The 23,782-nt window shown below is 42.6% G+C and overlaps 1 protein-coding gene across 4 annotated transcripts in view; it reads right to left on the bottom strand.

The window, feature by feature from the left end:
- ppfibp2b (PPFIA binding protein 2b) overlaps positions 1-22,299 on the bottom strand; it is a 51,162-nt gene extending 28,863 nt beyond the window's left edge. For 2 of the 4 annotated variants that reach the window (XM_062563058.1, XM_062563059.1), the window contains exons 1-4: positions 10,106-10,300; positions 8,326-8,422; positions 6,018-6,226; positions 114-200 (exon numbers count right to left, since the gene is read on the bottom strand). In XM_062563058.1, coding sequence (XP_062419042.1) covers positions 114-200; positions 6,018-6,226; positions 8,326-8,422; positions 10,106-10,285 — 573 coding nt within the window. In that variant the 5' untranslated portion in view covers positions 10,286-10,300. Of the gene's footprint in view, positions 1-113; positions 201-6,017; positions 6,227-8,325; positions 8,423-10,105; positions 10,301-22,090 lie in introns of those variants that run through there. The other 2 variants (XM_062563060.1, XM_062563061.1) reach the window with 2 other exon arrangements.
- Between the last annotated feature and the right edge of the window lie 1,483 nt (positions 22,300-23,782).

Genomic DNA, 23,782 nt, shown 5'->3' with positions numbered 1-23,782 from the left:
TATTACAGCTGCTTAGTTAGTGACAATAACAATATTAAGACTAATATTCCTCGATCAAAGGAATGTATTGACATCAGGCCATGAGCAAATTTAAAGAAAGTGGTGGCCCTGACCTGTAGCACCAGGGACTCCTTGTCCCCTTCTAGGCGGAGCAGTCGTTCCTGGTAGCTTTCATTGTTGGCTGGAGAACACAGGTCCACCTGGATGGAGAAACAGAGAGATGTGACTTCATGGAGATGAACCTTAGTTTATTCACAATAGGGATCATGATTGAAAGTCAGACATTTGACAACAAAGAACTCATTTCACACTGGTAAATGTTGATGTAACACAACAAAACCAAATGAGGCAGTCTTTTATAACTAAAGAAAAACATTCTCAATATTATTGGACCAGTGCAGTAAGAAAGCGATGTAATGACATTTTAATGAATAAAATACGTCTGTCAGATGAATCATTTGTGGATTGAAGAAAAAAACTGCAGTCAGTCACAGCTTCTGATGATCATCTAAAGACCATAACAGAAATTTGAAAATTGTGAGCAGCTGTTTTGTGATTAAAACCCAAAGTGCACTATAGACAGCACAAAGAAGTCTGTGGAGCATTTTTTTCATTTCTCCTGTTTGGAGACCAAATCAGAGCTGGCAGCCAAATTAATGATCAATATTTATCACAGACACCATTGCTAACGTTTCTAATTAACCATAAATGGAATAAAAAGTACTTGGTGGAAGGGGCTATGGGCAAAACGGAAGTAACTACTAGTAGCTAGTGTAAAATGTTTTTTCATTATTGTTTACAGTAATGAATACATGAATATCTTACATTCTGCAATAAATACCAAAAGGGTATAGTAGAGGATGCAGAACACTGCAGAACAACCTGCTGCTATTATGATGATAGAAGCTAAACATCTGCATCTTAAGCCTATACCTCAAACTCTAATCTAATGCTGCCAACTATACAACCACAAAACTAATTTGTAAACATGTCTAATGCATAAGAAGATAGAAAGTATCCTTTATTAATCCCTGTTGGGAAATGAGTCGCTGCATTCAACCCATCCCACACAGTGGAAGCAGTGTGCTGCCGTATGCTAGAAATGAGCATATTGAGCTCTTAAAGGTGACCTCTGGTGCGTAAGGCAGTATTTTGCTGTACTGAAATAACAGCTACTCCAGTAGACTGCAGACGTGACACAGTGCTGAAAAGGGTTGATGAAGGAACCCAGGCTCGTCTGCTCCTATCGGTCTGTCATCAGCCGAGACAGCGAGGGGACGAGGACCAAAGCATGGAGCTCATTTTAATACATATTTTTAGCTTTAGCTTTAGACTTGGAGATTGTGGTAGGGGGGGACACAACTTTAAAGCCACAATAACTACTATATAAACTTATTTATCACACACATGGCCGTGACCTATTTTGCTGTGCCAAAGGTCATTTCAATGATATATATAGAAAGGTTATTTGTGGGCAGACCAGTTGTTTATTCTTTCTTTGGTGAGTTTTTATCACATACATTTGAAATACTTATATTTTTGTATTCTTTGAAGTAGTAATGGTGACAGAGTGACGGGTCCCAGTGAGTGAAAGCGGAGAGCTGAGCGTGACAGTGAAGGAGTGGGCGTGGGAGTGGGAGGGACTCCTTATGACATGCAGTGTCTAGGAATGCATGACAACATACAGCACTGCACCCACTTTAATGATTCACTAACAAGCTCCCTGTGTCACTTCACTGTAAATATACAGTGAGAACACGTACCATACCTGCCACAAAGCTTGATCTGGTTGTTTTAAACTCAGTGGTGTGCGATAGTGGAAGCTAATGTGTAGCATGGTGAACACATTAGCTTATGAAGTCTCACTGTCACACCACCGTGTCTCTACATGTAATCCAAAAGCTGCTTGATGTGGGCACAGCCTAGCGAGTGTGGGAAACGGACATCCATTTTTCCTTTAGTGAATCTGCAGGCGGACACTGACTATTAACTGCAGTGAACATCATTGCTCCATGTCACACCACAAACATTTGCTACGTTACGATATATATTATTGCTTGAAAATATTTGGAACATGGCGGTATTGAATTCAGCCTACATCACGTGATCAAAAAAACAGGTACAGAGGGGCTGTGGCTCATCCACCAACCAGGGATCCGGGGGTTTGACCCCTGGCTGCTCCAATCCAAATAGTCGGACTCTAGTTGGCACTCAGCATGTGAGTGCATGTGATCGAGTGAAAGTGGACATGTAGCGTGCACAACAAAACAGCTGCATGAAGCATAGGCCCACAGACACAAACACACAGACACACACACACAGACACACACACACACACACACACACACCAGAAGTGTCACAGGATCAAATATCTTACAGATTAAGGGGACAATGGTTGCCCAACATCTTGCTGCTGAGTCAGTGCATTGAATCAGAAGAACAGCAGACAAAGCTTACGATAGAAGAACATCTGCAATGTCAGAAAAAGACATCCCAGAATGCAGCAGGATCTAATATGGTTCGAACATGGATGTGCATTTTATTACTTAATAACAATTATGTCAAAGAGAAACATCTTTTTGGCACAAAAGTATTCCAGCGTTTTGTCCTCTTCTAAATCCGTGGGACAAGTTCCAAAGTCAAGCATTCGATTAATGTGAGCAGACTGACTGCATGATGAATTCAACATGTGTCTGTGTGTGTTTGAGGTGCTTTCAGAGGACAGTAGGAGCGTTGTGAAACATCAACATAGTATGTGAGATTTTGACCAAATGAGACCAATTTAGTGGGGACTAATTTTTATCTTTAATAATCTGATCACACTGCAAGAAGACTCTTTACAACCTGAACAGCACATGGAGAGCTGACTGTGTTAATAACAGTCAGCTGAAGGCTGCGTTCCTCCACACGCGCGCACACACACGCACACACACACACACACACACACACACACACACACACACAAGCGATTGTGATGCAGCCATAATGATGTCAAAAGTACGTGTGTTTTTGGCAAATAACATACCAAGAAGATGTAAATAATAATCAGCACAGCTGGAACAACTACCCTGTGTTTTTCCTATCAGTATATGACCCTTCCTCAACAAAGGGAATGTGGTATGAGGAAGTAAGCAAAGGAAAGGAAAGGAAAAGAAAAGAAAGGAAGCCAAATGAACCGTGGCGCTCACCTTTTTGAGCCAGGAGAAGTGTCTGTGGAAGTCAATGGGAGTCTCCATGTTCCCAGCCCATTGCTGCCCTTCCAGTTTCCTCTGTGCCTCTGTCCCACCCGATCATGCTGTGTGTGTGTCTGTGTGAGTGTGTGTGTGTGTGTGTGAGAGAGAGAGAGAGAAACTAGATGAGGGGATTCTTCATGGAAGTGTGTGTGTGTGTCTGTGCTGCTCACAGCTGTGGAGGAGGGCGTTTTATGATATGTGCCTTCTGAAAGGGACAGCCCCCCCACCCCCCCTCACCCCTTCCTTTCTGTATTTCCCTGTCTCCCTCCCTCTCCCTCTGATCTCTTCTTTCATCAGTCACTCGCTCCTCCTCTCTTGCTCTGCTCTGGTTGCAGTTCTTGCCCTCTTTTTCTTCCCTTCTCCTCCAGACCACCACCCCACCCCCCCACACCTCTCCTTCTCCTCTCTCTTTTGTTTTTCTACTTTAATCTCTCCCTGCAGAGGACAGGGGGCTGTTTTTTCTTCTTCTTTCCCTCTCTCCCGTCTTGGTCCACGTCCCCTCTCTTGAGACACCAAAGCAGCAACAGGCTGTAATGTGGGCACCATGCAGGATCCTTCTCAGGCTGCTTCTGTCTCTGACCCTCTTCACACGTTCCTCACACACCCAACATGCACAAAGCACACAACCCCTTTTTATGGGATGAGACCTGCTGGACTCTTAGTTTATGTACTTTGGTGAATTGGTCAATTTGATAAGTTAAACTTATGGCATATATATATATATATATATATGCAGAGGAGCAGAAAGAGTGTTCACACCTGATGTGCTATGACCCACAAATTCGAGGCTATCTGACACACTGCAGCAAGACAGATTACAGTTTGGAATGCTTCCATAATCTGTGCTTAACCTGAACAAAAGCAGCATGATCCAGCTGTTCCTCGGTGCTACTAGGAAGAAACATGCGGTACAACCTGCCAATGGCTACACACACACTCTGTGAACTATGGCCTCAGTAAAGAGCACAGGAGCGTGTTGAGACATGCTACTGTCTCTGGGTCAGCGGTAATGAGCAGCAGTCACAGGATGTCACAACTTCCTGCCAATAATGCCCTCTGATTCTGCTTCCTGTTCTGACTGAAGACGATCCCCTGAACGCCCGCCTTTGAAGATTTATATTTGTTGAACTGGAAAAGTCCTTCAGTCCATCACAGCTGGTTTCACAAGACACATCTGAAATACCTTTCCATGTCCTTTCCGTTAAGCCGATGTATTGGATCACTACAGATGACTGATGGGCTCTCGATTTTTTTTCAGACAAAAGTGAACTTGAAGAGAACAATTGAATTAGAAGCAATAGCTAAACAAGACATAGAGGAACAAAGGGGGAGAGAGATGGAGGACACAAATTAAGACAGAAGAAGACAAGCCAAAGGAGGGAGGCTGGCCAGTGATGGTGTGCAACATGTGAGACATCTGCTGTGGAAACAATGGGGACTCCCCGCTTTCCTCTTCATATACCGCCATGTGAGCAGGAGACAGTGGCCTCTGCAGGTCACGCTCACTACTCACCAGCAAGCAACTACACACAACATCTGGATGTCAAAGAACGGGAGGAATCCCAAACAAGAAGAAAGACATCCATGTAATATAATATATAATACATCGCACAACATATTAAATCAATCCAGTTGCAGTGTTTAAACGTGGCTAAAAATAATGATTTCACCTTGCAGTTCAAGCGTACCTTGTAATCTACACTATGGACCATACAATATACTTTATGCCCACTTTGAAAGTAGCCGAAAAAGTGTGAGCACCCCTTCACTAGACCCTATGTACACCATACGCTATACACTATATATTATACACTACACGCTATAATCTGTGGACTGCACACAATACAAACCATGCGCTTTACACTAATTCCTTCATTTAGTAGCTAGCGTGTCTAAACATGCAGAGTAGCAATGAGAAGGAAGAAAAGGAGAGCGAGATATATATTCACTGTGACTGGAGACGAAAGGGAGAGAGAGATGGGTAAAACATGCAGGACGGACCGGGTGTGAGGGACGCAACGCAGCACAGGAAATTCATCATAGTCCAGTTGTAATAGAGTCTCTGAGGACAACTTAATTGAACCCGTCCAGAAGCCCTCCCTTGCTCCTCTATCTCCTTCCTGTACAATGCAAACACTGCAGCACAGTGGAACAGACATATTGGGACTTTGGACACAAAATAAAATAAAGGATCAGCTGTACAGCCCAGTATTGGAGTGGATGGTCACTGAAAGGACCACCACCACCTCAACAAAACCCACGAGGTTCAGACTAACCTCTATCTCTATCGGATGACCCTTCCATTTGGAACTCAAGGGGGGGTTTCATCTGACCAATCAATTGATGTGTTATTGTTCATAAAATGATTATTGGTCAAAATATAATGAATAAAGTTTTCTTTGCTCAGCTGAACTGCTTGACTTAATAAAATGGAAACATTTATTTTTTGTTTCTGAGGGCATCACGTTAGGGTTTCCCACCAGGATTTAACCACTAACATCTGGAGATTTAAATTGTCGTTGGACGACTTCAGTGATGATAAAAGATGAGGTGTATCAGGTCTACTAACAGGCACATTGACTAAACAAATCCAAGCAAAAAACAACCCACAGCCGCCATGTCATCAAATCCACTAAAAATCAACCCGATCAGAAAGCTCAGTCAACCGTGCTGAAAGAATGTTACCCACATTCTTTTGACTGTATGACTACAGGACCTGGCTGCATCTACAGACCAGGAATAAGACCACATGTCACATTAAGATGAAAGCTCACTTGTACTCACAGTTCCACTGTGCAGCCAGTCTATGAGGATCCGTGCCGTGCCCAGAGGTAGCAGAGCCCTGAGGCCGTCTCTCTCGTCCTGGTCGGGTTGGAGCTCCAGGGCGGCTTTCAGGTCCTCAGCCAACTGCACGACCTGCAGGGGAGCCGCGCCGAGGGGGGAGGGCAGCTCATACGCGCTGTTAGAAAACCCCACCACCGCTGCTTTGGAACCTGCAGAGCGTGTGCAAAAGAGAGGGCACGGAAAGATGAGCAACACCGTTATTCAGAACTGTGACTCCAACACGGGACGTCCCACCAGGCTGCAGCTTTCCAAAGGAGGAGAGCAGAATCGCCAAGAGGTCCATGTGTCACCTGGACCATTTCCCTGGCACTCACATACACATCTGGAGGCACTCAGTGAATTGTGGCAAGTTCTACTTAAATATCTTCATGCAGCCTCTGTACAGCAGAGTGAGAGAAGAACTGAAAGATATGAATAAAAGGAAGTTTAAGGGAAAAGGTCATCAGTGTACACCAACTCAGAGTGTCCTACTGCATGTTATATAACAAAATAGCTTTAGAGCATTTGAAGAGAAATTAACATGAATGTATACTGGTTTCTCCGTTTGTGAAACTGAAAATCTTCTTTGGATAACAAGACCATATAACTGATTGATTAATTAAGAAAAAAAAACAATCGTTTAATCAACGATGAAAATGTAATATGAAATATGACATGAGAAACAAAGATGACATGATCACTAATATGTGGTACGTTTATGCTTTATCGAAATGGACTGTACCTGTATTTCTCTTTTTCTAGTCTGACCACTCAAAGCTCTTTAACACTTCATGTCATCGTTCACCCATTCACACACCCACTGTGACACCTGCCCATCAGTCACTAGCATGCACACACCACACTACGCGGCTCATTTGGGGTCGAGTGTTTGGCACAAAGACACAGCAGTAACTAACACAACAGTAGATGGTAATCACACAATCAACGATACCAGTACCAGTCCTTAGTGGAGTGGAGTCTGTAACCAGAGAGAAAATGGAACATATCTAAATGATGTTGATAAGTGTCTCTAATTTCCTTGTTAGTGATTGGCTGATGTTATCTAAATGGGATTTTTAATGCATTTCTATTTGTGCTCACTGAGAGCTGGGACAACAAAGTGGCCGTACTCAATGAGGTCAGCGTGTTCTGAGCTTTGGATGTGACGGCGGTGCTTGAGAAGGTGGTGTGTGGATGCAGAGGGAAGGACACCTCACCATTGAATGAACGCTAAGAGGACTTCACGGCGTGTCTCCCTCCATTTCTTTTGGTTGAAAAGGTAATAATAATAATAATGATCTATAGTGCTTTTCTGGGTACCCAAACACGCTTTACAATGACAGTCAAGAACAAAACCAGACAAAGAAAAGTAAGAGAAACGTACTAATGAGAGAAATAGACCGAAATACAAAAAAAATAGAAAACAAAAAGAAAAAAAATAAGAAAACAAGATAAGCGTTTTGCCCCGTTTTGGAGTTAGTGGAGCACAATCAACATTTAGTGCTGTATCATCTGTTTCTGATCTGTATCATCTGTAGCAAACATGACGCTAGTTACACAACAGAAGGCACACGCACATGTCTATAAACAGACCACTTCTGCACTTAATATAAATGATCTTCTTAGGGTCAACAAGTTATAGACATGCAACCTTAAAAAGGTAGAAAAGCCCCAAATACAATTTACATCAATCGTGATTTTTGTGTGTTTGAAAAACAGGCAGTAAATCCTGGGTAAAATATGAAATCTAGATTTCTGTAAAAGACACCACTGAAGTTATGTTTACTTTCGTTTTATCCCCACAGCATCTCTAACCCGCCATGTTCTAAACGCCACATACGTGCACATTCTAACGGAAAAGGAAATCTACTAGGAACAAACTTTTATTTGAGGAATCAGTAGGTTGTATGGTGCACACAGAAGAAACCATAATACTAACTTCTATACTCCCAGGAGCATCAATACATAGCTAAACATACAGCTGTATTGTAAGAGACTACAGGCCTGTCAAGGGACACGTCCAGGCAGCAAAGGAGACAACGTTGAACTTTTCCCCTCATTGACCAATTGACCAAACACATGACGCCGTAATCTGCAGAGCACTGTGCTCTCTAAAGGAAACAAAAGGAGCCTTTGTGTAGTATTGTGGTAACGATTAGAAGAATAGACTTTAGCTCCAGTGACTTCCACTCACGACTCTGCAACCTGTACTGGCCATTTCTCAAGATGATACGTTGTCAGGAAGAGTACACTGTCACTTAGCTATTACCTGCAATGATGTCATCCATCTGCTCCAGTGCAGCCTCCAGCATATGACTGGCCTCCGTTTCCACGGTGATGGCGGGAAGCATCAGCTCTAAGGTCTTCTGAAAAAAAACAACATTTGATGTGAAAAAGACACTAGAGCGGTTCTAAGAAACGGAACCGTGGCGTGTGACCTGTGGAGTTTATTGGATTTTCATAAGTTTGTAACCTGTACCACTCACATAAGCGGCATAGATGAACACTACATAACGCCTTGATGCAGAATGTTGCTTCTCCCATCATCCTTCTTTTCCTCCTCCCTGCTGTCATTCCTTCTTGGCCCTGCACTCATCACTTCTATGTTATCCCTCAGTCAGGCTCTCCACCCTCTTTCTTGCTGTCATGCTGACTTAAAGACAGACCGACATCACATTTCAGAAATCAAGAGGAAGGCCAGTGATGTAATCTACAAAGGCCTTGGGAGAATAAACCTCTTCTATATTACCACTAACTTTCGGAAGCATAGCTCATAACCACCAACCACAGTCAAAGCTCCCATAAGGAGTGTGTATGGATGCAGATAAATCAGGGGGTTTCATTAGTTTAAAAACCATGAATGGCCCGACTGTCGATGACAGCACAGGTCAGACACCATGACATGGTTACAACAGGGCCTCTGTGAGCACACGTGTGTGTTTAAGAGAGAGACAGTTAGAGGCAGTTAGAGAAAGACAGAGTGGAGGTAAACAATGGAATTGTTGCCTCAACATGATTGTGTGCTCAGTTGTGACACCGTGTATATAAAGGTGCTGATTTAGAGATCAGCACAGAGCTGACGAGACAAACCGTCACAGTCCTGTCCACCGTCCCCCATGTTGTGAAATTCACCTCATTCAGTGTGTTTCTGTATTAAATAGCTTTTTGTTTCTATATTTAGCAATTTTTTTGTACTACGCAGCGTTTTCACTTTTTTTGCTGCAGGATGTGTCGGTTTTGGTTGTGCTGTCTGTTTTTTGCATGTGATTTTGTATTTAGTTCTTTTCTGATTTTATTTTAAATTGATCTGCATGAGTTGTCTAATTGCTGTCTAATATTTCCTCAGTAAACTCAACATATTAAAAGAAATATTAAAACCATTAAACTGTTAAACTGAACGGCAGGATTATGTCTTGGTGTTAAACCACATGGGCTGTGTCTTTTGGATCTTAGTACTGCAGACGAAGCAACAGGAAAGCCTTTTTACAGAGATACACTCCGGAAAAACAAGTTTGTCAACGGGACAAAATGTGACCTGTTTCTTTATGATCCAGATCCACCGCCTCAGCGTTGACAGCTCAGTTGTTGTGTTAACATGTTATCAGGTGCTGATAGGACGTATGATACTCTGTAATGTCTACTGCTGTTTGGATGAATGGTTTCAACCTGTTATTCAGCGAAGCACTAAATAATATACATTCAAGATTCAAGGTTGAGAAAAAGCTCCTTCAAGTAAAAACTATTTGGCCTCAAGCAGAAACAGTTTGTCTCACCGTGTTGAAAGAGCAGTTTGGAGCCAACAGTGCGTCACCACCGTACTGCTGAAAACAAGTATTCATGTTGACACAACCAACACTACTGCTCCAACTTGGAGGCTCCAAAACACAACACACTTAAACTGGATTGTTGGACAGGTTCACTGAGCCAGTCTAGGTCCCAACACACAGTTCACCCTGTTAGCAGTGAACGTGCTATGCCACCAAATCAAACATCGGCTAGGCGCCTGTATGCAAACAATCATATCAAGAGGTATTTCCCATGTACTGCACCTGTGTGTCGGCTGCTGTAATCCCCTCCGGTCCCTGCTCAACTGAAGCCAAGGGATGTGAGAGAGAGAGAGAGAGAGAGAGAGAGAGGGGGGAGGACAGGGAGATGGGTGGGCGGGGGGTGTGAGGACGCATGAGAGCAGCCTTACTGGAAGTGGTTTGGCGGCTGACACGCCCCCTCATTGTTCCCCGGTTATTTGATTGGACGCCGTTGATCGGATTGATCAGTTGGATGTCTGGTTTAAATTCAATTCAATTCAATTCATTTTATTTTGTATAGCCCAAAATCGCAAATTACAAATTTGCCTCAGAGGGCTTTACAGTCTGTACACATGCAACATCCTCTGTCCCGAAACCCTCACATCGGCACAGGAAAAACTCCCCAAAATATGAAAAAACCCTTCAATGGGGAAAAAAGGGAAGAAACCTTAGGGAGAACGTCAGAGGAGGGATCCCTCTCCCGGGATGGACAGACTGCAATGGATGTCATGTGTACAGAATCAACAATGTAAAAGATGTACAATACATTCAATTTCTCTAACTGAAATGATACAAGTAATTGCAAGTAGCAGAAGAGGTGTACGGCAGGACCACTGCAGGGACAACCTCCATCAGATCGAACCACCATCCACAGAGGCTTCTGTGGGGAGGGAGAGCAGAAAGATGTTGGTTTTTGATGACAGTAATATGAATCATATTTAAAGTAATGATGATGGCAGCAGCAGGTGTCAGCAGAGCCATGAGCCAGGAGTCAGAACCGGGGTCCGCACGAAACTATGATCCACGGAGACCTGCTAGGCGAGAAAGCACAAAAAACTCCCGGAAAGAAGCTTAATTAGTGATGTACATTAATAAAGCATGGATGATTGTGGGAGGAGAGAGTGAGAGTGAGAGAGGGGCTCGGTGTGTCCTAAGAAGTCCCCCGGCAGTCTAAGCCTAGAGCAGCTTAACTAAGGGCTGGTCCAGGCTAACCTGAGCCAGCCCTAACTATAAGCAATATCAAAGAGGAACGTTTTAAGCTTTATCTTAAATGAACTGACCGAGTCTGCCCCCCGGACTGAAAGTGGAAGCTGGTTCCACAAAAGAGGAGCTTGATAACTGAAGGCTCTGGCCCCCATCCTACTTTTTAAAACTCTAGGAACCACAAGTAGCCCAGCATCTATGGAGCGTAGATGCCTTGTAGGACAATACGGTGTAACAAGCTCTTTAAGATAAGACGGTGCCTCACCAGCAAGTGCCTTGTAGGTGAGGAGAAGTACCTTAAATTCTATTCTTGATTTAACAGGAAGCCAGTGCAGAGAAGTTAATACAGGAGTTATATGATCCCATTTCTTAGTTCTTGTTAATACACGTGCTGCAGCATTCTGAATCAGTTGGAGAGGTTTAAGCGATTTACAAGAGCAGCCTGATAACAAAGAATTACAGTAATCCAGTCTAGAAGTAACAAATGCATGAACTAGTTTTTCTGCATCACTTTGAGACAGGAAGTTCCTGATTTTTGATATATTCCGTAGATGAAAAAAGGCAGTCCTTGAAGTCTTCTTTATATGAGAGTTGAAGGACATATCCTGGTCGAAGAGAACTCCAAGATTTCTGACGGTGCTGTTGGATACCAGAGCAATTCCATCCATTTGAGACTGTATCACGTGACAGCTGACTTCGAAGGCGCTCTGGGCCTATCATGATAACTTCCGTTTTTTCCGAGTTTAACATCAGGAAGTTGCAGGTCATCCAAGTTTTGATGTCTCCAAGACAGTCCTGAAGTCTAACAAGTTGGTTGGTGTCTTCTGGCTTGATCGATAGATACAGTTGAGTATCGTCTGCATAACAATGGAAGTTTATGCGGTGTTTTCTGATAACGTCGCCCAAAGGAAGCATGTACAGGGTAAATAGAATCGGTCCAAGCACAGAACCTTGTGGGACTCCGTGACCAACATTCGTGGTCCTCGATGATTCACCGTTCACAAACACAAACTGGGATCGATCCGATAAATAAGATTTAAACCAGCTGAGTGCAGTTCCTTTGATGCCAATCAAGTGTTCCAGTCTCTGCAGCAGGATACGGTGATCGATGGTGTCAAATGCAGCACTGAGGTCCAGCAATACAAGAAAAGATACAAGTCCTTGGTCCGATGCAAGTAGAAGATCATTTGTAATTTTCACCAGTGCCGTTTCTGTGCTGTGATGCATTCGAAATCCTGACTGGAAATCCTCGAACAAAGCATTGTTTTGTAGAAAGTCACATAATTGATTCGCGACAGATTTCTCCAGGATCTTAGCGAGGAAGGGAAGATTAGAGATGGGTCTGTAGTTAGCCAACACCTCTGGAGGTAGGGTAGGTTTCTTCAGAAGAGGTTTAATTACAGCTACCTTGAAGGACTGTGGTACATGTCCTGTCAACAAAGACAGATTCATAATATCCAGTAGGGATGTGCTAATTAACGGAAAAACTTCCTTAAGCAGCTTAGTTGGAATCGGATCCAGGAGACAAGTGGAAGAGTTGGATTTCAAAATTGTAGAAGTCAGTTGATCAAGGTTGATGGAAGAGAAACCATCCAAGTAGGTATCAGGGCCCACGGCTGCATCCAAGGATCCTACATCCGCGGACGGGTTGGCTCCGGTTGGGGGTAGTAGACCATCAATTTTCTCTTTGATAGTCAGAATCTTATTATTGAAGAAGTTCATAAAGTGCTCATTGTAGGTCTGACAACAAAAAGAACACGGACAACTTTCATCATTTGTTTGAAAGAGTTGTCTATTCATATAGACAACTCTTTCAAACAAATGAATACATATGAATACGTTAAGTCAGAGAAAGCAGCAGAGCGGAAACACTTTTACATCCTTTATCGTCATTCATATTCTGACTGATCATTTCTGAGTGTGCTTTGACAAGTTCATCCCTGGTGGGAGGGACTAAGACACTGAGGTGATGAAAACAGGGATGCAATATACCTTTTTCACAAAAACCGGAAATGCGTAATCAATGTGGAAGTGGACTTCCTGTCAAGCGTCAACACATCAGGAGATAATGGAGTCTTCACAACTTCACTCACAGATTTACCTACAATTACATTTGCTGACGTTGCAAAACTGGTGGAGGAAAACTCTGTCACAAAAAGAACAAAATAAATAAATGGTACACATTATTCCATGAGGAATTTGTCCATCAGTATCAAGTTCACTTAAGTAAGGGCGATCAGGCTAACTGTTAGCTACTGAATTGTTAGCTAGAATGACAAATCATTAGCATGTCCACTTAGACATAATGTATGTAGAAGATATACTACAGCATTATAGTCTGCTTTTAATGAAGCATTATGGTATCAATTTGTTCTGTATGGTTGTCCAAGTGAACGTCTTGTGTGTAGCGACAATAATGTTGAAGCCGAATACAGATGTCAGCTGCTGCTGTTTTTGGCACCGCTCAAACACAGGCGAACCGTCGGCTGTACTGTTCGGCGGTCGGACCGTCGGCGCCACCCCCCCGTCATCCGTTCGCCGATCGTCAGTGGCCCGACCTACAATGAGATTGGCAGCCCTGGGCTGGGAACAGCCCCTGGTTTCAAGCGGCAAACAGTGATCCCTAAAACGTAGTCATATGAGGTAAAGTGTCTGCTGCAGACACAAGTGCTCCCATCGATATACGAGTGTTCCTTATTAATGCTAAAGTTTGGTCCTTCATCCCGCCGGATAGCCTGAATCAATTTTCGTCAAACATCACCATCAATAGGAAAGGAATGATATGACAGATTTGGTTGCTTTTGGGAATAACAAGAACAGCCCTACGCTACAGTAACTTTTTACCGTTTCCCTAACCAGACAGGACTTGGGATTTACCCTGTGTATTTGTGCTCAACAGCCCATAGACATAAAATAGACATAAGACACTGATTGGTTTAGGGCCAAAGTACATTTCTGGTCTGCTGATACCTTATGAACCGCCACAAAGCCTCAGGTCGTCTGGGACGGGTCCACTTCCTGTTCCCACAGTCCGAACTAAACATGAAGAATTAGCGTTCAGTGTTTCTGCTTCACATATGTGGAACAAAGTCCCAGAAAGCTGCAGGTCTGCTGAGTCCATCAGCTCCTTTAAATCCAGAGTAAAGACATTTCTGTTTGCTGCTGCTTGGAATTCACCATTCACCAAGACAATATTAAACTAAACTGAAAATGTTATTCTATTTTTTTTGTCTTGTTTAATCTTTTTAATGACATTAATGATTCTTTTATGTCTGAGTCAAAGTTCTTAAATGTTTGCTAATTTAAAGCTTTATCTTAACTGCCTGGGAACTTTGCCTGAAACCCTTTCACCTCACACGAGGTCCCTCTGCCTCGGTAAAGGTTAAGTAGATTGTGCATCTTTAAAACATCACATGTGCTCTTCAAAGTCACTCTTTATAAGTTAGGAAGCAGAAGGTTACAGGTCATCCCTGCTGCACATGTCTTAGACTAGATAATGAATTATGAAGAAATGTAAAACTTGTGTGCCACACCAGTCTGACAGCTTGCTCTTGGACTCCTCATCTTCTAAAGCGAAGACGGTGAGATACTTGCCGGAGGTATTTCTGTGTGGGTGCGTCCTAATCATGTCTAAGAGCATGACATCCATCTCTTTGTATTATCTGATTCTTTCTCCTTGACTGTGATCTGTTCTGCACGGTGGTCACTTTACTTCTGCTCTCATTTCCGCTGTAATCTATTTTGCCCTGAGAGGGAGGGTGATGAACCAGAATACACAACAACACATGACTTGCAGGCAGCGACCAACATGGGAGTAACAACCAGCAATGGGAGCAGGAGAACGTCCCCACCACTAAAATGTGTACAACAAGCTAGTCACAAAGTAGGGGAAATCTAATGCTGCAGCCTCCGACAGAGAGGAGGCAGCAAAGGGACACGGCTGCACATTCTATTCTATGCCATACCACACAGGACCATGAGGCCAGGGCTTTCCCTTCTCCTCCACAGACCTATTAGTCCTGTCACATGTCAGAGGTAACACCCGACTACCGTAATGCACAATGCACAATGACTGCACACCTTTACCACGTGTTGCGGCCTGAAGGACAGTTCGCAGGCTGTTGAAGATCCAGTATTGCTGCATTCTTGTCATGGCAGTGGCAGAGCAGCTCGACTATAACCTGCTAGTCTTCTGACTACTTAAGTTGCCTTAACATGTCATAATCACACCCATTCATAAACCCAAGGCAGGACTTAGCATGCAAGGTGCCACCCGGCCAGGACTAACTTACACTCACACCCATTGGGTCACCGTCGGCACGTTAACAGGAGGAGTGTTCGTGTGGTGTCTGCTGAAGGACGAGCTCAGGACGAGTTTGTCCTCCTGAAACCATTGCAGCCAACAATCTGCTGTAGAGGCCACGGTCCGCCATGTTTAACTTCCTAAAACTAGCTGGGCAGCTTATTATATATCATTAAAACCGCTAATGACAAGATTTGTTTTAAACATGAATAATAAAACTGCTTTTTATAAAGAAACAAACACTAAAGATGTATCTAACAAAGTTAAAGTGATGCATTTACAATATTTTATGGTTTGCACTGACTTCAGAGTTACTAGAGTAACCATACAGCAAATAGATCATCAGTGATCTTTGAATTGCATTTGATTTGTTTGAGAGGTGCTTTAGGAATCCCAATTCATATTCATTGATTAAATGATGTGAAAAAGTGAAATATTCTCAAAGATTTTAGATTTTACTTTTTTCCTCACATAGTTTTATACAAAATATGAATCTTGATCACGTCTTACAAAGTGATTTGAGCACACACGTTACATAAAGACTTTTTTTTAGTGCCTAATCACACACTATTGTCAACCAGGAGCATGACTACTTCTAACTCTCAACCCTGAGAAGTAAAAACCTTCATGTAGATTCAGTTACTTAAATTCAATCAACCCTTCCTGTTTGACAGCCCTCACTACGATGTATTTACGTGCTGAAAATTCTTTTTATACGTTTCCATTCTCCAGGTCATATTCCTGATTAGAAGGCAAAGAGAGGCAGTGAGGCAGCAACATGTTGAGCTCTGAGAGGGGGAAATGTTCCTTGTGCAGCTGGTTTTGTAACGTGCCCGACAGGAACACAAGGTGAAGGACCTCCTGCTGTCGCTCTGCAGAGTGGGAAACCTTGACATTTGGAATTACAGCATCACCAAAACCTTCACAGCAATCAAATCTTTGGGAGGGGGGGGGGGGGGGGACCAGGAAATGCCAGAATGCTTGTGAACCGGACCTGTAATGTTGAGAGAGTAAAACATTAACACACACACATACACAGCAAGGGTGTGTGCGTTTACTGTTCCTCCTTATTTGGCTCAGCCTGTTTGGATTAGTGTCACCAGCTAGAGGCCAGACCTAAGCCCCCCCCCGGCCCTCCTGTCACACAGGGAAAACACAACTCTGTGTGTGTATGTCCGTGTAGCCAAGCCAACAGACTCTTCATCAATTAACATCACTGCACAGGATCACAGACATTTCAGATGAGGATGTTCCCTGATCTCTCTCTCTCTCTCTCTCTCTCTCCTTCATCTCGGGAGTCAAGCAGCTGCTCTCAGAGTGACCAGTAAAAGACAACATGTCGGTATGTGAACACATCAAACCTACGGTGAAACATGACGGGCTCCACAATGAATGAACTGTTCATGGAATCCCAGTAATGGCCTTTGGTTGTGCTGTGCTGCCTGGTTTATCCCCCATGCACTGGTCACAGTGAAACTCCTGCAACACTCCCACATTTGCCACATGAAATAAAGGCCCTTAAGGAACAGAAGGGGGCATTTAGGTCAGGTGACAAAGAGGGGCTAGCCAACCCGCAGCCTGTGTGTGACCTGAACTTCCTGTCCAGGTTAAGTGTCTTGCCAAAGGACACATAGAGTAACAGAGTAGCAGAGGCAGGGATCGAACCGTCAACCCTCTGAAAGCTCTCCACAGTCGCCTTGTTCAAAAAGGGACAGAGCAGAGCGGATCTGCTAAGGGGACTGAGACTTCCTGACTCCTTCATGGCTTGGTCTTCCTCAGGCAGAGGGACTAGACAGGCTGGTAAAGAAGGCCAATGGCTTCACAACCAAAATATTCAGATTGGCCAACTCATATTGGCTTTTTAATCCCTTGTTTTACCCACTTTCTTTTCCCTTTTACAACTGTTTATGAATAAATTAATTCAGAGAACTTTAGAGTTCTCTCTTTTCAAAGCACATGCAGATGTGTTTAATGAGGCAATTGAATAATTATCTATACTTAACCAAGTGTTGTCACACTTAAGGAGAACCACAATGTTCATCCTGTGACAGGGCCTCACAACAGACAGCAAAGGTCAGAAATGTAAGAGGCCTAGAAATCCAGATTAAAGTTAATCAAGTACCCCAAATGACACTAGAGCATCATGTGTGATGTCTGCTGATGATGCTATATTCTCCAGTTAACTCTTGTTCTTGCTCTTTCAGAACTAAATAAGGATTTATATGAACGTTTTTATTGGCTGAGAGGAACTCCTCATGAGTAATGTGACCTTCATGTGGAAAATTGGTGAGATTCTGCTTTAAGCCAATACAGTCACCTGACAGTATAGTTCTTTTAAATAAAGGCCACGTTGTCATCATGAAGCCAATCTGCCCCTGAATTCCCTTTTTTCCCACATCACATGAAGGTGCAATATCTAAGCAGGCATCTTAAGAACAGAAGGAATCTGACCATGAACCGCATGTGAAAAAAGCAACAATCTCCTGCTGGAGTAGACCAACTGAGATGAGCTCAGCTCTGCCTGCTGAAGCTCAGAGGCTATGGCCAGGAGCATCGTCAGTGATGGCATCCTTTTTAGCCTCCAATCAAATTCAGTCTCAAGGGAACAACTTCCCACCCACTGAGATGCAAAGCTTGCAGGGGGGTACAAACGGCTGATTGTAGAGCTTGGAGCAGGATGACGAGGGCTGCAACTCGGCTACAGAAGACTCAGGTTACAGAGTCAGAAGCTGCTAACAAACGGGCTACAAGGGAACAGTTCACATTACAGCGTCATGTTACAGCTACATAGGCAAAGCTTTCAATGGCTCCCAGGTAACAAGCAGGTGCACAGACCCCCCCCCCCCCACACACACACTTCATTTTAGTGAAAACCAGACCATATACTACTATCAAAATATACATATTTGATTGGCTGAATAGCATCACATGGGTGGATATAAAACGCATGAAATAAAATGAAGGAACGGAAGCGCGCCTCTAGGTCAGGAGGAGGAGAAACTAGAGACTGAGACCATAAACTCATGTTTACAATGTTTTCTGAGGGAATAAATCAAGAGACAAGTAGAGCCATTCTCTCATAGAATTCCTTACAATTGGACTTCTTCTTGGAGTTGCCTCCCAGCAGGTCAATAGAGAGAAAGCAGGTTTTAAGACGGGGGGGGGATGCGTCCTTCCCCATTCATACTGCACTACATCTAGTGACTCAGTCCAGGGACAGACATATCAGCACATTCTAACTCTATTAGATCAGACTAAAAACTAAGTAATAGGAATCCGCCTGCATCGGACCTCATTCCCATCGCCTCTTCCCTGCTCCGGCCTTCATGACCTCCACCTCCCCCATTACATCCCTCTTTTCTCAAACTCCTCTCTCCCCCATTGGCCTAAGTTGTTTTCTCCCTCTCTCGCTCTCTTGGCTGCTCTGTTTAATATTATTTTCTGACACGTCAAACAGGGAAAGATTTGACTAAGTGATGCTCCCACTTTGTAAAGGAAGTGACATGTGTATTATCTAAAGACGTGGCATGTTTACTGTGTAAACTGCATCTAAAACTCTGGTACAAAGTAATTGAATGTGGAAAGCTTCACAACATGAACCGTGGTATTGCAGTATTACTCCTTGATTTCCATTCATGCAGAAATGTGGACAGTGTTTAACAACTGGGCTGCTGTCAAACTAAAGAAATACATTATCTATCTCACAACCACTCACTGTTTTTCTCAGCAGAGGAGATGGAAACCAAATCAAATAAAACAAGCTTTTAGCCTCCACCCTTCTAATTCCCCTTTTTACCATTCTTATTTGCCATTTCAGCACTTCCTGTCCACACCCCTATACGCCACTTTCTTTTCTCTCACATTCAACCCTGGACTAAGATCACCATCAGTTTGTCTTTATCTTTAACTTGGTTGTAGTTTTTGAGAAGCAGATCAGTCAGTCCCCAAATGCCCCCCCGAGAGACTCAGAGGTTTTTTTTCCATTGAATTGACAAAGTACGTTCTACTTGCATCCAACAAAGGACTCGTTTTTGTTCTTGTCTTTTGGACCTCAGTGCCGCGCCATTGATCATCGCATTATAGAATATTTGACTGAAACATTTAACTGGCATTAAAGGAAACAGAGTGGTCCTATTTATCGGATCGACCCACATTTGTGTTTGTAAATGATGAAACCTTAATGCCTACTAATGTTAGTCATGGAGTTCCACAAGGTTCTGTGCTTGGACCAATTATAATAACCTTACATATGCTTCTTTTAGGTCTTTTAGTTATCAGAAAAAATATAAACTTTAATTGTAATGCAGAAAATCAATCAAAAGATCAAGCCAGACAAAACCAACCAGCACGCTGAACTTCAAGCATGTCTTAAGGACATCAAAACCTTGATGACCAGCAACTTTCTGATCTTAAACTTAGACAAAAGTTTATTTGATTAGGCCCGGAGCGCCTCCAAAATCAACTGTCTAATAGTTTCTCCAGGTGGTGTTGACCTGGCTTCCAGCAGCCCAATCAGTTATCTTGGAACAAGATATTTAATAATGGGGTCCATGTTGGATCCTAAGACTGCTGCAGCCACTCACATGAGCCATGGTGGGGTCAGAAAATGGAGCAAGTTAGCAAACTCTCACATGGACATTTTCATTTTAAATCTCTTCCAGACGGTGAGTTGATGGAACCAAAGTTATCTGTAGCCGCTATCGTTGTGTAAACACTACATGACATGAGAACAAACTTTATCTTTTCTTTATTTTAGCTCTTTGTTCAGGTTTTTCCCCCCAGGTTGTTCCCCTCACCCGAATCCCCCCGGGTCCTAAGTCCCTACAAGTATGGCTTCTTATAAATATAATAGCATTATGAACATCCATGTACTATTAATAATACATTAATAACAAATACCACTTCATGCTGCACCCTGGAAAACCTTTCAGGTTTGCTGGTTCCTGTCCAGTAAAAAATAAAAATGAGATTTATACATTTTAACTTGCCTGTTATAATATTATGGTCGTGGTTGTGGACTCTGCTGTTCAAATGCACCTTATTTGTTTAAAGTGTTTGCAAACCAAAGGTTATTGCTCTTTTGTTCATATATTAGTACTTTTTAAATAAAAGTATGCCATAACCCTACTTTTTAATTTAGTTTTCAAATACAAATAATTGCAATTAATCGTAGAAGAACATTTGCCCAGCACTAAATGTTCACATTTCTATTGCAAATACCATAACTGACTTGATTATCATTACGATGCAGATCTATCCACCGTTCGCTGTAGTATTACAATGTTTACGTCATTATTCTGCTCACCACTTCTCAGTTTAAGAATCACTTATGTCATATTCCTTTAATGTGTTGTAACTGTGTAACATTGGTACATTCTGTACATATCCCATCTACTGCCACCTGTCTTTCTTTCTTTTTTTCTCCCTGTTAAAGTTGTTTTCCAATGAATGGGCTCTGGGACCGAGGATGTTGCATGTGTTGATTGTGGGATGAATTACATCGTCTACGGATCCATGTTTTTGCACAATTCATGCATTCATATGTACAGAGATTAAGCTCTAAACCTACTCCAAGGTAAGCTAAAAAGCATTGGTTAATAACTGCTACGATTATACGTTTGTTATATAAGTAGGGCTTTTATTCATCGCCACTTCCCTTCAGCCCCTGTGTTGATTTCCTCTGTGGTTCAGAAGTGCTAATGCCACCCAAGAGCCAACCAAAGCAGCCTTAATCAATTCACTGTCGTCAGTGCAATGGCGCTTTCAACTCACTCCCTTTTAAATGAGATTTGCAATAGAAAAGAGGCCCCAGCCTGCGTTATTCAGAGGCAGGAGGCTCCTTCAGCTCTCTCAAGTCGCCAGTCTGTGATGTCTGTGCATGTGCGCATACATGTTCTCTGTGTGCTCCTGAACACTATCTCCAGGATTAGATGCAGCAGATGCTTCAGCAGTGGGGAGCCACACATCAGCCTTGATATTCACCATGAGCATATCAGCGTCCTCTCTCTTTCTCCCTCCCCCCTCTCACTCATGCTGTCACAAATTGATGATGTGCAATTACACAGCATGTGTCAGTGAAACTAAACGTCATTTAATAGCTCCGAGGTGACAGGACATGACTGAGCGAGAGAGAAGAACCAGTGCCACAACAAAAGTGCCATGTTTTCTAGCATGTCGCTTGTAGACAAGCCAAATGTGCTTTCATGTGGACAAAGTCCAACCGTTGACAGAGAAGTGCACATCAAATACCCCACACGTGTCGTTTATATTCTACTTTACATAATTGATAACATCAGCAAGTTGAAATACATGAGATATGGGAACCATAGTGATTCCTAGAGATGGAGGAGGCTGCCACATCCCTGCATCCTTGGGAGATTGTATCAGAGTATTAGCATCAGCAGCCTCGAATGTGTTTCAAATGTGCAGCTTTTAACCTAGAGATGATAAAAGGTATTTGGAGCCGTCACAGTCCAGAAATAAATATTTATGGTTCATAAGGCTATTTGATGCTTTGTCCTCGGGGACCACGAGCTAGGAAATCCCATTTACTATGTACAAAAGAAGAATGTATAACTATGAAGTTCATATTGAACTAATGCGCTAGTGTCACTATGACACCTGGATGAAATGTCACTACGGGTGACGACATGACATATTTGCGTTCCCACATCAACACCAGGTTATCACAGTACTCAGCCTCATGCACTTCAGTTACTTACGATGCAACTCCGATCCCACTTTATCCAACTAGATCCTTCAGATTGTTTTGCTGGAGATCCTTGGCGTTAATGTGAGCACACACACACACACACACGCACGCACACACACACACACACGCACACATACAGTCAGATCGACACACGTAGAAGACTCACACATGCATGCGCTTTGAACCGCGCTCCACTGTGCGGTCCGCTGTAGTGAAGCGCGAGCTTCCTCAACCATCACCTGCCATGTGATAAGCGCGATGCCTTCAGGAGTCACTCGAAAATTCCACACGCTCCAGTGTCTGGACCTTTTGAGTATAATAATGTATATCTGTGAATGGAAACTGGTGCATCGTAATATTAATGTAACTATTAGCTCAATGCAAAAACTCATTAGCTCAATGCAAAAACCACAATCGCCATAACATAATTTTTGTAGTTCTATAACTTGTTACAAGACGTGTTTATCTGTGGACTATTGTCCAACAAATGTCATTTATGTACGTATGGACAATAACAATTACGAATCAATAAAATCGATGGGCAAGGCTACTATTGATATTCTTAACGATATATATATATATATATATATATATATATATATATATATATATATATATACACACACATTATATATTCTTAATGCACCTCAGACTCAATTATTACCCACCATATTATTAATCATGATTTCAATTTGCAACATTAACTGGATCAAAAAATACATATTTAAAAATGGGTCCATGAAGGAAATATTATAACAGTAGCAGGTAATGAGAATGATTTGGATCATTTAATTTAGAGACATTAAACTCAATAACATATATTTAGGCAATTGAGGTAATTGATCCTTTAAATACGTTAATGAAATGACACAACAAAAATCCTAGGCCTGTAGCCTCTCTACAACTTCACATTTCTGTTGTTGTATTAAGGTTGTATAAACTACAATAAATGCAACACTACAATCTCTACTGTAAAATAAGGATAACCATAAGTTATTTCCACAGTGACTTCTGTTCAGACAACAGTTTGTTATTATGTTTTTTGATGGAAACTTCATAAAAGCACAATCAAGAATACAGCAGAAATTACAGTCCCAACAGCATCTTTGTTTTTACATCCATTCTAGTTTGAATATGACTCAACCATGTCATCTAGTGGCAGCATGTTTGCAATAACTATTTCCATCCCCTTTGACTTTGAAGGCATGGACGTGTATTTCTGATGAAGTGATGTGTATATGTCTGGCTAGAATGATTCATGTAAAAGGTATGTGAAAATAAGACGGTGGTGCGAATAGAGATGAGGAGGCGTGGTATTGTATGTGTTGTAATTGGAGACCAATACTGATTCTAGATATTGTTCCAATAACGGTTCAGCTGTCGATCTGGACCGACTACCCTAAATTAAATGAGTGTATTAACTGGAAAATACAGCTAGCAGATGTATATTAATGTGTAGATGTATATCCACCTTTGGTTCAACCTGTAAACTGCAAGTAGGCTGACTGTTAACTCTCACCGAGCCTGACAAATCCCAGAAGCTTCAGTTTCATGTTGTAGAAACCAGGCAGGCGTCACGTGAAGACAAATATGTATGAATCAGCAGGCTAGGTGGGGCAGCTTCATCAGAAAATCTTCACTTCGTTCCAGAAGAGCCAAAAACTGGACGGTGGAGATGTACAACTATGACCAGCAGGGGGCG

This window comes from Pungitius pungitius, chromosome 6 (assembly GCF_949316345.1).
Source record: "Pungitius pungitius chromosome 6, fPunPun2.1, whole genome shotgun sequence".
Lineage (NCBI taxonomy): Eukaryota > Metazoa > Chordata > Actinopteri > Perciformes > Gasterosteidae > Pungitius > Pungitius pungitius.
Note: the sequence above shows the minus strand (reverse complement) of the source record. Positions and strands in the feature narration are given on the sequence as shown.